Source organism: Peromyscus leucopus, chromosome 4, assembly GCF_004664715.2.
Source record: "Peromyscus leucopus breed LL Stock chromosome 4, UCI_PerLeu_2.1, whole genome shotgun sequence".
NCBI lineage: Eukaryota > Metazoa > Chordata > Mammalia > Rodentia > Cricetidae > Peromyscus > Peromyscus leucopus.
The window spans coordinates 79,594,526-79,610,793 of NC_051066.1; the positions used below are offsets into that span (position 1 = coordinate 79,594,526).

The 16,268-nt window shown below is 40.2% G+C and overlaps 1 protein-coding gene across 1 annotated transcript in view; it reads left to right on the forward strand.

Moving 5' to 3' along the window:
• Cstf3 (cleavage stimulation factor subunit 3) overlaps window positions 1-16,268 on the forward strand; it is an 86,024-nt gene that overhangs the window by 55,685 nt on the left and 14,071 nt on the right. Inside the window, 10 exon segments of the mRNA XM_028877894.2 lie at window positions 2,696-2,728; window positions 4,443-4,540; window positions 5,906-5,972; window positions 6,114-6,148; window positions 6,229-6,355; window positions 7,912-7,989; window positions 8,779-8,941; window positions 11,133-11,242; window positions 11,725-11,841; window positions 12,262-12,339. Coding sequence (XP_028733727.1) covers window positions 2,696-2,728; window positions 4,443-4,540; window positions 5,906-5,972; window positions 6,114-6,148; window positions 6,229-6,355; window positions 7,912-7,989; window positions 8,779-8,941; window positions 11,133-11,242; window positions 11,725-11,841; window positions 12,262-12,339 — 906 coding nt within the window.

A 16,268-nucleotide genomic window follows, 5' to 3' on the forward strand; every position in this document is an offset into this window, starting at 1 on the left:
GAGTGAAAAAAACTTAAATTTATACATTCACAGCCATATTTTAAGTTGGATTTAACACCCATTCTATAAAATAGAGCCCATACCAGGCAAAGAACCTGAGTAGATGGGTCATGGGCCTTAGGAAAAACCTACTACAATTATTCTGCTGAATAAACATTGCAAATAAAATGATTCCTAATGACACACTGCTATCCACATAGAGCAGAGCATCGCTCAACCTTCATCAGGGAAGCTTCCTCTTACAGTACATGTGAATTAACATAAGTGGACAGCTTGAAGAAAGTGGGAGATTTTGGAGTGCTCAGCCCTAAATAGGAAGTCTTTATTGGACCTCTCCCCTCAAAACTCAGGGAGCTAGATCGAAGAGGCAGAAAGGTTGTAAGAGCGAGAAGTGCTGAATGATTTTAAGGAAAGAACATTTTTCAGACACAGCAGGACAAATGCACACATGTTCTTACAGAGACTGATAGGATACACAGACCCACACAAGCTCAAACATGACAAAATCCCAACACAGAGGAGGGGAAGTGGGGACAAAGTCCCATTCCAGACCAGGAAGGTATTTACAAAGGACTGGTGCTGTCTGTCAGGGGGAGTGAACCACACTCCAGGGCAAGTCTCTATTCCGGAGTAGTTGGCCAACACAAATCGGGCTCCATCGTTTCTAGTGGCTTTTCTCTTCTGTTTTTAAAAGAGAAAATATTAAGTTGGGTGGGGAGGATATGGGAGGAGTTTGGGGATGGGAAAGAATATGATAGATAGCTAGACATGGTGACCCACTCCTTTAATCCCAGCCCCCTGAAGGCAGATTCAGGTCGATTTCTGTGAGTTCAAAGCTAGCCAGTCTATACAAAGTGTTCCAGGAAAGCTGGAGCTACATAGTGAGCCCTTGTCTCAAAAAAGATAGTATTTAGAATAGTACAAATGAAACAGCTAAAAGACTTCTCATGTTCATTGATTTGTTATTTCAGAGACTTCCAAAACATAGGCTATTGTTAAAGATAACATGCCCTTCAGACACAGGACCCAAAGGCCCCTGAGCTGAATCTAACCAAAAATCCATTTCTCTGATGACTAGCTTTCATGGTATCAGGTGCCATGCAAGTTTCCAAAAGAGGAAACAACCAGCACTCCTACCCAGCTGTGATGCCTATGAACCACAACCATGACAAGCGTGGCACAATAACCGTAAGGGTACAGTGGTGGCATGCAAATGTTGGCAGTAACAAACAGCTCTCTAATTGGACTTTAGACCTGCTCAACAATAGGGAAATAATGCCAAGTAATGGAAACCTAGCCACTGCATAGGGCTAGTGAATTCATGGATCTTGGAGGAGAACCTACAGCATCTACTCTATTAAACCAGAAGAATCCCTAACTACATTCTAAAGATTTGTCCATATAACCACAGAAAAGTGTTGTCTTCACCCCTTGTCAAGGAAAATTCTCTTTGCATTGCAGAAAACTACAACCAATCAAATGTTGTGGAGTTCGGTCCCAACTGGTACTTCTACAACACAACTCCTGGACCTTAGACTCAGTTGTGGAAAAGGGCGAAAAGATTGTAAAGGCCAGAGGAGCAGGGTGTTTCGCTGTAAAATGTGTCTCCTAGGAGTGTCAGAAGCTTCACCCATAAAGTCTCACCAACATGACTGCCTAAACATCAGCTGAACAAAGTATACCAGTAGATGTGCTAATGTGGACAGGAGAAAGCACAGGAGGCCTCAGCCCTACACAAAGAACTACAGTCTACTGAGGAATGCTGAGAGCAGGCAGATAATCTTCCCCAGGGAAGAGCACACCAATTGGTTATCCAATACCAAATGGTCAGTCCTGAAAACATACAAGCAAGTTTCCTCATACAGATTGAGCAGGCTGTGTTTATGTATTCAGGAATATATGTATATATGTAACAACAATGAAAAAGAGGCCATGAATTTGAAAGCAAGAAAGAATATATGGAAGGGTTTGGAGATAGGAAAGGGAAGGGGAGAAATGTAATTATAATTAAAAAAAAGATACACACGCCAGGTGGTGGTGGTGCACGCCTTTGATCCCAGCACTTGGGAGGCAGGGGCAGGTGGATCTCTGTGTGTTCAAGGACAGCCTGGTCTACAGAGCGAGTTCCAAGACAGCCAATGCTACACAAAGAAACCCTGTCTCGCAAAAATAAAACAAAACAAAAATACACACACATACATACATACTGTATGAAATTCTCAAAGAATAAATTCTAAATAATTACAAATTTAAAATGCATGCAGTGGTGGTGCACTACACCTTTAATCTCAGCACGTGGGGGCCAGAGGTAGGCAGATCTCTTTAGAGTTTGAGGCCAGCCTGGTCTACAGAGCAAGTTGCAGGACAGCCAAGGCTACACAGGGAGACCCTGTCTCAAAGAAAAGAAGGAAGGCATGCTTAATTCCAAGCAGAGACTAGTGGCAGTGATAACAGTAATTGATGGGTAATAAGTGATCATTTGGAAACTAGTTCTTTCTTCCACCATGTGGGTCCCATGATTGAAAGTTCTGGATCACACGTGGGCAACACTATTCCTGACCTATTTGTTATTTTTGAGGTAAAATTTGTAAGGTTTGTCAAAAATGGTCAAAGTAGTTAAAAATTCAGAAATAGTGTGTTGATGCTCTTAAAAATAGTAACATTAATCCTATGTTTTTTTTTTATTTCTCCTCAGATTAAAGCTAAAAATTATGATAAGGTTGAAAAGGTAAGTAAATTCTCTTAAATATAATTTGAAGTTTAAGAGTTTCTATGACCAATATGGTAAATAAATATAGTAAAATAGTTTGTTATTGACTCCAGGTAGTAGATATAGCATAATAATACTTCATTTAGAAGCTTAAGCATATAAACTAAAGCTACTTTGAAATTCTAATTCATTCCAGTCAAAATGGCTAACACCAAGAAAAATATGTCAAGAAATCCTGTTGAGAATGAGGAAAGAGAAATACTTAATCACATACATGGGGTGTAAAGTGGTGCAGCTCTATGGAAATCAGTATGGAGGTTTCTCAAAAAATGAGAAGCAGGAGCCGGGACTGCTGATCAAGCTCCAGCACTGCATAAGAACCAGACACTGGAATGCACACCTATAATCCCAGCCTTTGGGAGGTAGAGAAAGGAGAATTAGAAAGCCATTTTTAATACATAGCCTGGGTAACATGAGGTCCTGTCTCAAAGATAAATAGCAGCAAGTTGTGGAGTATGCTTTTAATTTCAGCACTAGGGAAGCAGAGGCATATGGGTCTCTGAGTTTGAGGCTAACCTGTTCTACATAGGGAGTTCCTGGACAGCCAGGGATACCTAGTGGGACTCAGACTCAGAAACAAATAAATAGCTGTTATGTGACCCAACTATATCACATGTGGGTATATACACAAAGGACTCTGAGTCCTACCGTAGAGACATTTGCACATCCTTGTGTTTTGCTGGACTGTTCACAGCAAAAGAAATGGAACCAGTCTAAATGTCCATCAACAGATGAACGGATAAAGAAAATACAGTACATATACATAGTGGAATCATTACATTTGCAGGAAAGTGGATGAAACTAGATATCATATATTTTAAAAAGTAAACCAGATTCATAATGCATTTTTATTTCATGGGGATTCTAGACATGGGGTTTTTTTTGTTTTTTTTGTTGTTGTTGTTGTTGTTGTGTGTGTGTGTGTGTGTGTATGAGAGAGAGAGAGAGAGAGAGAGAGAGAGAGAGAGAGAGAGAGAGAGAGGAGAGAGAGAACTAGAAAGGGGCCAAGAGAGAAGAGGAGATTTAAGGAGTCAAGAAAACCGTAAGTGTGTGGACTGACTGGCCATGAGAGCAGAGGGAGAGCTGTTGGAGGAAGGGAACCAGCGGCCGTGGAGTGAGGTGGGAGGAGTGAGGGACAAGGGCCAATAAGAGCAAGATGTGGAAATGCCTCAGTGAAATCCCTTCCACATGCTAATTGAAAAGTTTAGAAAAGAAAAGTGTTATATTTATTTTCTTACATATTATGGTTCTGGGAAGAAGAAAATGACTGTACTTGACAAACTCGTAAGCATGATTTTAATTCTCTAAACTGAAAGAAGGGCATGTATTTACTTTCTAAAGAACTTTTTATTATGTGTATAAGTGTTTTGCCTGTGTGTGTGTATGTGTGTGTGCATGCACGCACACCACATACATGCCTGGCACCCACAGAAGTGGGCATCTGAATCCCTGGAACTAGAGTTACAAACAATTATAAGCTACTATATGGGTTTTGGGAATTAAACCTAGGTCTTCAGCCCGTGCTCTTAACCACAGAGCCCTTATTTGCCTTTTATTTGTAAGAAAAGTAATTCCTGGAAAGACCTGTCTTTATTTTTTAACATGCTATTTCACTTATGCAAAGATGAAATTGATTTAACTTGATGCTGATACTGTTTTCTTACATTTAAAGCTATTTCAAAGATGCCTTATGAAGGTTTTGCACATTGATTTATGGAAGTGTTATCTTTCATACGTCAGAGAAACCAAGGGTAAACTGCCAAGTTACAAGTAAGTGAAATCATGGTCTTAAGAATGCATGTTGAGTTTGATCTGCTTAAGGGTCCCCCTGGCAGTAGGATCAGGATCCATCTCTGGTGCATGACCCGGCTTTTTGGAGCCCACTACCTATGGTGGAACACCTCCCACAGCCTCGAGGCAGGAGGAAAGGCTTGGACCTGCCTCTACTGAATGTACCAGGCTCTACTGATTCCCAATGGGAGGCCTTACCTTCTTGTAGGAGGGAATGGGGGGTTGGGGAGAAGGCTGGATGGGCAGGAGGAGGGAATAGGGGGATCTGTGATTAGTGTGTAAAATGAATAAAAAATTTCTTAATAAAAAAAATGCATGTTGAGACTGGGCAGTGGTGGTACACACCTTTAATCCTAGCACTCGGGAGGCAGAGGCGGGTGGATCTCTGTAAGTTCAAGGCCAGCCTGATCTACAGATTGAGTTTTAGGACAGCCAGGGCCAAACAAAGAAACCCTCTGTGTGTGTGTGTGTGTGTGTGTGTGTGTGTGTGTGTGTGTGTGTGTGTGTTGGGGGTGTTGCATGTGTCTCTAGACATGACTCATACTATCTCTTGTCTCTGAGCTACAGGTGGGAAGAAACCTAAGTATTTGAAAAGTCAGAATTCTCCAAGAAATCAGGAAAAGTACTTGAAGGAAAGCCATTGGCATTTCTCTTCTGCTAGAGAACTAACTCATCCAAATTTGTCTATATTGAAACACTGTGGATTTGCAGCACCATAGCACTTTTTGACAGGCTTGTCAAACTTTTTCAAAAAGCTTCTTAATGCTTGTCTCAGCACCATGCTTGGCAAGTTATAAGGTACAAGTTCTATGTGCCACTTTAGATGTCCAAGGTAGGCTGGAGAGATGGCTCAGCGGTTAAGAGCACTGGCTGCTCTTCCAGAGGTCCTGAGTTCAATTCCCAGCAACCACAGGGTGGCTCACAACCATCTGTAATGAGAACTAGCGCCCTCTTCTGGCACACAGGCAGAACACTGTATACATAATAAATAAATCTTTAAAAAAAAAAAAAAAAGATGTCCAAGGCAGCTACTCGGTAGTTAATTCCCAACTATGACTTATAACTACCTATCTTCACTGACTCTAATTTGGATGTTCTCTGATGCATTTTGATAACAGTTTAGGTTTTAGTTTTAGTTTTTGATTTTTTTTTTTTTTTCAGACAAGGTCTGTCTTTGTAGCTCAGAATAGTATGGGGTATACTGCATAGCCCAGGCTGGCCTTAAACTGAGGGTGGTGCTCCTGCCTCAGCTTCCTGAGTCAACAGCTTTTTGGGATAACAGGCATGAGCCACCATACCCAGCTGATAACAATCTTTTATAAATATCTTTCATATTCATTTCAGAGAAAAAATGGCTCAAGCTTATGACTTTGCACTGGATAAAATTGGAATGGAAATTATGTCCTATCAGGTAGAGTTCAGATTTGTAAATATATACACAAGGGCTGGGAATATAGCCCAGTGGTAGAGTACTTACCCAGCATGCATGAGACCTGGGCATATGCTTAAATGGTAAATATCAAGAAAGATTAATGTTTGTTTTATTTCTTAGATTTGGGTGGATTACATCAACTTCTTAAAAGGCGTGTAAGTATTGCCTTAATTTTTAATATATAAACAATTGATTTAGCTATAATACACTAATGGTATTTCTTATCCAACTTCAGGGAAGCTGTAGGATCTTATGCAGAAAATCAGAGAATAACTGCTGTCCGAAGAGTCTATCAACGAGGTTGTGTTAATCCAATGATCAACATTGAACAGCTCTGGAGAGACTACAACAAGTATGAAGAGGTAAATTAGGAAGCCAGAGTTTATTACAGACTAGATATCTGAGTTGTTACCTATTTGAAACTTAGGGAATGTAGCCTTCTGGTGTCTGGTGCCTGAATGTTAGTGTTACACGGTGTTTCCTGCTGCTGTTGGCGTTTGTTTGCTGCACCGTGGATTAAACCCTGAGCTTTATGCATGTGAGGGACGTGCCCTGCCATGGAACTATATACTCCTGGACACATTGTTTATATTGATTCCATAAAGGAATTTATGTTTTTATAGTACTGCAGTAACATTAATGTGCAAGTATCTCTGTGATGTGTTGGCTCAAATCCTTTTGATCACTATCAAAGAATGGTATGGCTGAGTCATATTGTAGGTCTTTTTGTAGCTTTTTAAAGAAATCTCTGTATTGACATTTGAATTAATTTATGCTCCCACCAGTAGTGTATAATTGTTCCTTTTGTCCACATCCTTAACAACATTTATTATTTGTTTGCTTAATGACTGCTTTGACTGGGTACGTTAGAATCTCATGATGTCATGACTATAAAAATCCCTAGGCTGGGATCTAGAGAGATGCCTCAGCAGTTGAGAGCCATGGATGCTCTTCCAGAGGACCCAGGTTCCGTTCCCAGCACCCACACTGGTTTACAACCATCTATAAATCCAGTCCCAGAGAATCCAGCTTTCTTTTATGGCTTCCATGGGCACCAGCCACACACTGATGCACAGGCATAACTCACGCAAAACAACAATACACTTTTTTTAAGAGAGAGAGAGAGACAGACAGACAGACAAATTCTTGGCCAGTAAGATATTTCAGCAGGTAAAGGTACTTGCTGCCATGCCTGATGGCCTGAGTTCAACACTCAGAATCTACATTGTAAAGGGAGAAACCCACTGCTGCAAGTTGTCCTCTGACCTCCGTGCATGTGCTATAGTGTGTATACCCACCCACCCTTCGATCCGTCCATTCACACGAAAGAAGTAAAGTGAAAAGATTTCCAGTGATAGGATTGTGTGGCCCACTCCCAGTAGACACAGCAGACATTGTTGTGGGGGTGAAGGAATACATGTCCTGATGAATCTGTAGAGGTCAGAGGACAACTTAGTGGAGTCAGTTCTGTCCACTTTTACCTGAGTTCTGGGGATGGAACTCAGGTCACAGGTTTGTATGGCAAGTGCTTTTACCTACTAAACCATCTTGTGTGCTAGTCTACTTAACTTTTTTTTCCCCTAGGCTGGGTTTGTAGTTTAGTGGTAGAGTGTTTGTCTAGTTACCTAGCATGCAGGAGGCTATGCGTTTAGTCTGCCAAACTGTCTGGGTTTTTGGTGGGTTTTTTTTTTTTTTTTTTTTTTTTTAAAGATAGGGTTTCTCTGTGTAGTTTTGGTGCCTGTCCTGGATTTTGCTCTGTAGACCAGGCTGGCCTTGAACTCACAGAGATCCACCTGGCTCTGCCTCCCAAGTGCTGGGATTAAAGGTGTGCGCCACCACCGCCTGGCATGCAAAACTGTTTTTAAAAAAAGAAAAAAAAAAAGAAAAAGCAATTAATAACAATAATTTTTCTCTTCAGGGTATCAATATTCATTTAGCTAAAAAAATGATTGAAGATCGGAGTAGAGACTACATGAATGCTAGACGTGTAGCAAAGGTATGAAATTCTATCAGCTGCTTAATTTAATATTGTTGAATCATTCAAATAATTAGTAAAGCTTTCCTAGCTGATGTTGCTCTTGGTATTTTCAATTTTTTTTTTTTTTTTTTGTTTTGTTTTTTTTTGTTTTGTTTTGTGGACAAGATCTGTAGCAATGGCTGTCCTGGAACTCATTAAGCAAACCAGGCTGGCCTCGTACTTTTAGAGATCAGTTTGCCTCTGTCTCTTGAGTGTTGTGATCAAAGGCCTGGCAAGATCACATAGGTGAACCGAAATAGTTCTTTAAGTTACGTGAATGACAAAATATAAGTTGGATTTAGAAGAAATGTTTTTCCTTTGTTTTGTTTGTTGTTGTTGTTGTTGGTGTGGTGGTGGTGGTGGTGGTGGTGGTGGTGGTGTGTGTGTGTGTGTGTGTGTTTTTTACAGGGCATCGCTTAACCCAATGAGTCTGGGCATCACTAACCCAGTGTGTATTTGTTTGGGGGCATCATCTAACCTGGGGATTGGCACACATTAGGAAGTGTTCTACTAAGGAGTTACATCCCATTCCAAACAGTATTTGTTTTTTCCAATAGAGCCTTGCTGTGTAGTGCTGACTAGCCTGGTATTTTCTAGCTGAGCTACCCTTAACTAGTGACATTCCTCCTGTGTCATCTTCCCAACTAGCAAAGTGATATTAGGTGTAGGAGAGTAAACATTTTCAACCAAGTATGTCAGACTGATGAACTTGCTCCCCAGATATCTGAGTTGTTCTAGGCTCATCAAAATTTCTAAATGTTTGCTTAGGAATATGAGACAGTGATGAAAGGCTTGGACCGCAATGCGCCTTCAGTGCCTCCTCAGAATACTCCTCAAGAAGCTCAGCAAGTAGACATGTGGAAGAAGTACATCCAGTGGGAGAAGAGTAACCCTCTCCGTACAGAGGACCAGACCCTTATAACGAAAAGAGGTAACAAGAGTAGCCCTCGTGGACTCCAACTCCATGTATCTCGGACTGTTTGATCCTAACCTCATGGATTGCCTCAAGCTCTGCTCCTGCTTCTCCCACCCACCACTTCAGGCTCTCTCTGCAGGTTAGGTTGCCTTCAAGCTCCCTATGTAGCCTCGGCTGATCTTCCTCCTAGCTTCCTGAGTCACAGGAAGGTGCTGCCATGCTCAGATGATGCTTTGTCTCTTACTCCTAAATCTTTTCTTATCCACTTGTGGATTTTCATTGATTATCTTCATGTTCACGTACCCCTTGTTTGATTATATCCAATCTGCTGGTGAGCTAATACAGCAAATCGTTCATTTTATATACTGTACTTTGTAGTTCTCTCAATTTCCATTTAAAAGTCTTTTTATGATTTTAATTTCTCTGTTGAGATTCACGTGTTGCAGTGTATTTATGTGCATGCGTATGGTGTGTGTGTGTGTGTGTGTGTGTGTGTGTGTGTGTGTATGTGTGTGTATGTGTGTATGTGTATTTTAATTTTTAATTGTATGTGTGTGTGGATGTTTTGACTGCATGAATGTCTTGTGTACCACTTACATGCCTGGTGCCCAAAGAGACCTGAAGAGGCCATTGGATCCTCTGGAATTGGAGTTACAGATAGTTATGAGCTACCATGTGGGTGCTGGGAATCAAACCCAGGCTGTCTGTGAGAACAAGTGTTCTTGTTTGCTGAGCCACCTCTCCAACCCCTGTAATGTGTCTTCTTTAGATTTATGAATGTGACTATTACAATGGCTATAAAGTCCTCATTTACCAATTCCTGCAGATAGTGGGCCATCATGGATTGGTTTCCTATGATTTTTTACTCTTGGTCACCCATTTTCATGTTTTGTTACCTGTATAAATAAACAGTTAAATTTTTCCTTTAAATATTTTATAAATGTACAAATAATAGATTATAAAGCCTGGATTCTTTTGTCTTCTCTGAAGAATACTGAGTTTTATTTAATAGGATGTTTAATTACTTACTGTCCATTTGGACTTTGTATAATATGAATTTCACCATTGCCTCTGGCCCAATCTGCTTTGATTTCTGCTTTATTCTGAAGAACAATTTAATATTCTGTTTTTTATTATTTTGGGGCAGGTGCTTTATCTCATTTTACTTACATATGTATACAAAACATACACACATAGACATACACATGGAGATAGAGAAGTACCAGGGCTTGAATCCTAGGCTTTGTGGATTTGGGCGTGCTAAGCATATGCTCTGTCACAGAGATATAACTTTTGTCTTCAGTTCACAATTTTTTATTTCAGAAGAGTTAGACTTATACAAATTACTCTTACTACTGGATTGGAATTTCACTGAATTTTTCAATTTTGTAGGTTCACTCACCTGAAGGACTTTATAAATATTGTTTCTTTGCCTATATCTATTTTGGGGCTCTGGGGATCAAACCCAGAACCACATGCATGGTAGATAACTCTACCACTGAGTCACATCCTTAGCAACCTCTGCCAGTGTGTACCCACCCTTCCCTCTGACCCACTTACTTCTCATTGACTAGCTTCTGCCCCTTTGGACTCCAGATGCCAGTCACTCAATGAAGTTACTTAGGCTTTCTTTCTTCGTGTGTGTGTGTGTGTGTGTGTGTGTGTGTGTGTGTGTGTGTATGGTGGTCAGAGGACTTTGCTTTCTTTTTTTTTTTTTTTTTTTTTTTTTTTTTTTTTTTTTTTTTTTCTTTCTGAGACAGGGTTTCTTTGTGTAGCTTTGCGCCTTTACTGGAACTCACTTGGTAGTCCAGGCTGGCCTCGAACTCCCAGAGATCCGCCTGCCTCTGCCTCCCGAGTGCTGGGATTAAAGGCGTGCGCCACCACCGCCCAGCGGACTTTGCTTTCTTAATAACCATCCTCTGTGTAGATCACATCCTTCTCAAATGTTGGAAGTCTTATTCACTTTTGCACTGATGGTGCCTTTCTTTTTTTCCAGCATATAGTTGTCCCAGTAGATAGTAACCTGGTGAACAGTGGACAGACAGTTCAGCCTCTGGATGATGGCATCAGAGGTTACTGTTTTATTTCGAATTGTCATTAATTGTTAAAGACCATGTCTGTGTCTAATAATCTCATGCATGCTTGTGGTGATGCTGTTGTTAGTGCTATTTATCTGAACTGAGTGTCTGTGCTTGTCTTCCCTTAGTTATGTTTGCTTACGAGCAATGCCTGCTTGTGCTGGGCCATCACCCTGATATCTGGTACGAAGCTGCCCAGTATCTGGAGCAGTCAAGTAAGCTGCTTGCGGAAAAGGGGGTGCGTATTCTTCCCTGTCCTCTTTTACCTTGGTGACTTTGCCCTAGCAATAAGATCTACTGAAAAATATAACCAATTGTAGTAATCAAGTGTAAGTGTTATGTAGGTTGAATCACACTCACACCTACACATACAGCGACACACATTAAACGGTGAAGGGGGCTCCTGGAGGTGGGGAGGACAGACTAGACAAGGTAGTGGCTATAGTCTCAGGAAGGTGCAGTGACACGTGGGTCTGTATGAAAATACAGTGTAAAGTCACGGGGTCGGAGTGCACAGCTTGGTGGTAGATGTCCCTGGGCTCGAACCCTAGAAACTCTTCTCTGCCTACATAGAGCAGGAAGAAATCCTTGGTAATTCTTTCTTAAATGTAAGTGTGTATTTGTTTTTTTAGTAGGTACCTTATAAAATAGCTACTGTCTCATTTTTACTTTTTGAACTACATTAAAGTTGTTGTGGATGTGCTTCCTTTTTCCTCTTAGGATATGAACAATGCCAAATTATTTAGTGATGAAGCTGCTAATATATACGAAAGAGCCATAAGCACTTTATTAAAGAAGAACATGCTCCTTTATTTTGCATATGCAGATTATGAAGAGGTGAGAAGAGTCCAAAGGTTTGGACCGTGTGTGTGTGTGTGTGTGTGTGTGTGTGTGTGTGTGTGTGTGTGTGTGTCCCATGCTGGCCTCAAACTCAAACTTGTACTTCTCCCTGAGCCTGTTAATCAATACTGGCATTACATCTGGTTCTTACAGTTTTACTGCAGGATTAAGTTTTTGTTTATTTGTTTGTTTGTTTTTTGGTTGGTTGGTTTGTTTTTGTTTTTCTGGCAGCTTCTTTGTTTTGTAGCCAGAGATGATAACAATAAACAGTTTTTAGTGCTCAAGTTGATATAAGTTTATGTGCAGTATAGGTGCCATTGTGTGTGTTGTGGGACAGGAGTATGGTTTCAGGCTCCTTAAAGCTCAGATCTGCTGTTTGTGAGTATATATTTACATTAACTTCTCTGCCCACCTTAGAGTCGCATGAAGTATGAGAAGGTTCATAGTATATATAACAGACTTCTGGCGATTGAGGATATTGACCCCACTTGGTGAGTAACCTTCCAAGTCTGTCTTTCCTACCATCCTCCTGTGACTTCAGACAACAAAAATTTAATTCATGCACAATAAGATTCATTGTTCTTATGTCTTATTAGATCCTGGGACCCTCTGTACAAAACACTGCGGGGCACGATGGCTCATACTGTAACCTCAGTATTTGGGAAGTGGAGACAGAAGGGTCAGGAGTTCTAGGTTATCTTTGACTATGTAGTGAGTTTAAGGATAACCTGCACTGTATAAGATTCTGCCCCAAAAACCAAATAAAGAAACAAAGCACTTCCATCACCCCTGAAAAATACCCTTCTGTGTCCTAATCCCTAAAAGTTGGTGAGCTCTACTCTATTGGTTTGGGTTTTTTGTTTTGTTTTGTTTCTGCTTTTCGGGGTTTTGTTCAAGACAAGGTTTCTCTGTGTAATAGCCTTAGCTGTCCTGGAACTCACTTGTAGCCCAGGCTGGCCTCAAACTCACAGAGATCCGCCTGCCTCTGCCTCCCAAGTGCTGGGATCAAAGGCGTGCGCCACCACTGACTGGCTCTTTTTTTTACTGCATCAGTATGAAATAGCTAAAGAAAGGTCTCTCTATAACTATAATGAGAAATCCATGGAGTCTGTTTAAAGGGCAAAGGATTTATTAGGGGGAAAACTCACATACAGAACAGAATTGATATTGGTTCTGGAATGCTGTTCTGGGTGCCTGGATCAGTCCAGCATCCAAGTACCACAATGGAGCCAAGAGAGAGATGTGTACGTGCATCCCAGGTCTTAAGGGTCCAAGAGGTCACGCCTCAGGGGCATGTAAGGTCATCGGCAGGTGGAACAGTTACCTGCTGCATCTCTAGGGACAGTGCTTCAAGGTCATAGACAGAACAGCTTCCCACTACATATAACACTCCGTGGTCATATTTTTTAATTAGTCTTTTCAAACAAGCATACAAAGTCGGGGTTTCACTGTGGCATTTCCATGCATACTTTGTTTTTGCTACTCCCCTATCTCATTTCCTTTTCCCCCTTGGCTGGTCCCTTTCCAATCCCAACAGCCTTCTGCTTTCATATCATATAGATCCTATTTCTCATACCTTCTCCTGTCTCTTTCCTCGTGGGTGAGTTTATAGTTTCATGGGCCGTCTGTGGTAGTTGGAATGTCATTGGCTCTAATTATCTCATAGGGCGTGGCACTATTAGAAGGTATGGCTTTGTTGGAGTGGGTCTGGTCTTGTTAGAGGAAGTGTGTCACTGTGGGAGTGGGCTTTGAGGTTTCCTATGCTCAGGATACCACCTAGTGTCTCAGTTCACTTCCTTCTCTTTCCCCCCATTCCCAGCAGCATGTGTTGTCTTTTGTTTTCTTGGTGGTAGACTTGCTGTTTGGAGTGAGATATAATCTCAAAGTAGCTTTTATTTCCATTTCCCTGATGGCTGAGGATGGTTTGACACTTGTGCAAAAAAAAAAAAATTAGCCATTTGGGCTTCTTCTTTTGAGAACTTTATATTCAGTTCATTGATTTAATATAGATTGGTTTCTATATTCCATTGATTGTTTGGAAGACTTTTGTTGGGGAAGTGTTTAATTTTGCAGTTATTTGTATAGTCTAAATATTGGCCCTTGTCTGAAGTATAGCTAGCTAGAAAAGGCAGCTTATTAATTTCATATCATCCCATCTGTCAGTTTGGAGTTATTTTCTGTGCTATTACAGTCCTTTTTAATAAGATCATGCCTGTACCCACACCTTGAATTATTTTCCTTATGTTTTCTTCTGACAATTTCAATTGAGGTCTTATATTATGGTGTTATTAATCTAGTTGGTGTGAACCTGGGAGAGTGGAGCCTAATAATGAGGTGAACTTAAGTCCCATGAAATAGCCAACTTATTAAGACCATCAGACAATTTATTGGAATAACCTCAATTCTGAGGATATTCTGAGGGTTAAACAAGCTCATCTGAGCAAAGTTCACATGAGTTTAGGCTGTACACAGTCATGAAGACACCCATGCTTGGAATCACCATCTGAATAATAACAGTCAATGATGAGTCAACCCATTCTTGTCTGCTCCACCTGGAAAGGGGGGGGGGGCACAAAAGCACATTCCAGGAACAACTCATGTTATGGAGGAACAGAGGCCACAGACTCTTGTCTTTTTTTCTTGGAATTTTCTCACAAGCTCTCAGAATTTTCCTCACATAGCTTCCTTCGTGGACTCTGTCCCAACAGTAAGGTATTGGAATTTTTATGGTAATTGTGTTGAATCCGTAGATTGCTTTCAATAATACCATTATCTTGCACATCATCATTCTGCCTATTCATTAACATACACATTTATCCATCCTCTCGTGTCTCTTCAGTGTAGTGCATCAATATTTTAAAAAGCTTTCTTTGCAGAAGTCTTTCACCTTCTTGTTTAAGTTTCTTCCTAAGTATTTTGTGTTGTTTTTTAAAAAGTGATTGTGAATGAGCTATTTTTCCTAATCTCTTCACTAGTTTTTTGTTAGTATACAGATTTTTATGTTGTTTTTTGTATCCTGATAGTTTGCTGAAAATATTTATCAGAGCCAACAGTTTTCTGATTAAATAGATAGTCTTTTAAATACAGTTTTGCCTCATTGGCAAGTAGGTGATAATTTCTTTGTTGTTTATTTTGAAAGGGTCATACTATGTGGTCCTGGCTATCCTGGAACTGGACTAGGCTGGCCTAGAACTCACCTGCCTCTGCATCCCTAGTGCTGGGATCAAAGGCATGTGCCACCATGCCCAGCAAGTAAGGGATGATTTGACTTTTCCATTTTTAAATCTATTTCTTTTGTTTGTGTTCCTGCTCTAGCTAAGACTTCAGGTACTATATTGACTGGTCATTGGAGAAAGTGAGTACTAAGTCTTCTTCCAGAATTTAGAGACAACCCTTCTTTTCCCTCTTTTGATAATGTAGGTGCTAAGTTTCTTGTATATAGTCATTATATTGAGATATGTGCATTCTACTCCTACTTTCTTCAGGGTTTTTAATCATTAAGGAGTTTTAAACCTTGTCAAAGGCTTTTTCTGTATCCACTGATATAATCCTGTCCTTTTTGTCCTTCAGTCTATTTAGGTGCTGGATTACACTTACTGATTGACATATGTTGAACCAAGCTTTCATCTCTAGAATGAAGGCAACTTGATCATTGTGTGTGATCTTTTTATGTGTTCTTGAATTTGATTTGCAAGAATTTTAGTGAGAATTTTTTTAGCTTTGTTCATCAGGGAATATATTCTATATCTATAGGGTTGGTTTTTGTTTTTTCTGTTGTCCTCTATTTTTGATATCAGGGTTCTTTCCTCATCGACCTTGTGGAATAGTTTGAAGAATGTTGCTTTCAGTTCTTTAAAGGTTTGGGAGCATTCAGCAGTGAATCCATCTGAACCTGGACTTCTCTTTGTTAGGAGACTTTTTATTCTTCCTTCAGGCTCACTGACTGTTATGAAGCACTTTATTATTTGTATTTTTTAAAAATAACTTACTTATTTTTATTTTATGTGCATTGGTATTTTGCCTACATATGTCTGTGTGAGGGTGTCAGATCCCCTGGAACTGGAGTTACAGACAGTTGTGAGCTGCTATGTTGGTGCTGAGAATTGAACCTGGGTTCTCTGGAAAAGCAGTCAATATTGAACTATCTCTCCAGCCCCCTTGTTTATATTTTCTTAATTTTGGTAGGTCATATGTCTCTAGGTTTTTAGCCATTTCTTCTAGAATTTTCAGCTTTTTCTGATATGTTTTCAAAATACTTCCTAATGATTTTCTATTGTTATTGTAATCTATAATAACATCTCATTTTTCTTATCTAATTTTATTAATTTGTATCTTTTTCTTTCTTTGGTTAGTTTGGATAGGGATTTATCAATGTTACTTCTGTTTTCAAGAACCAACTCTTTGGGGCTGAAGACATGGCTCAC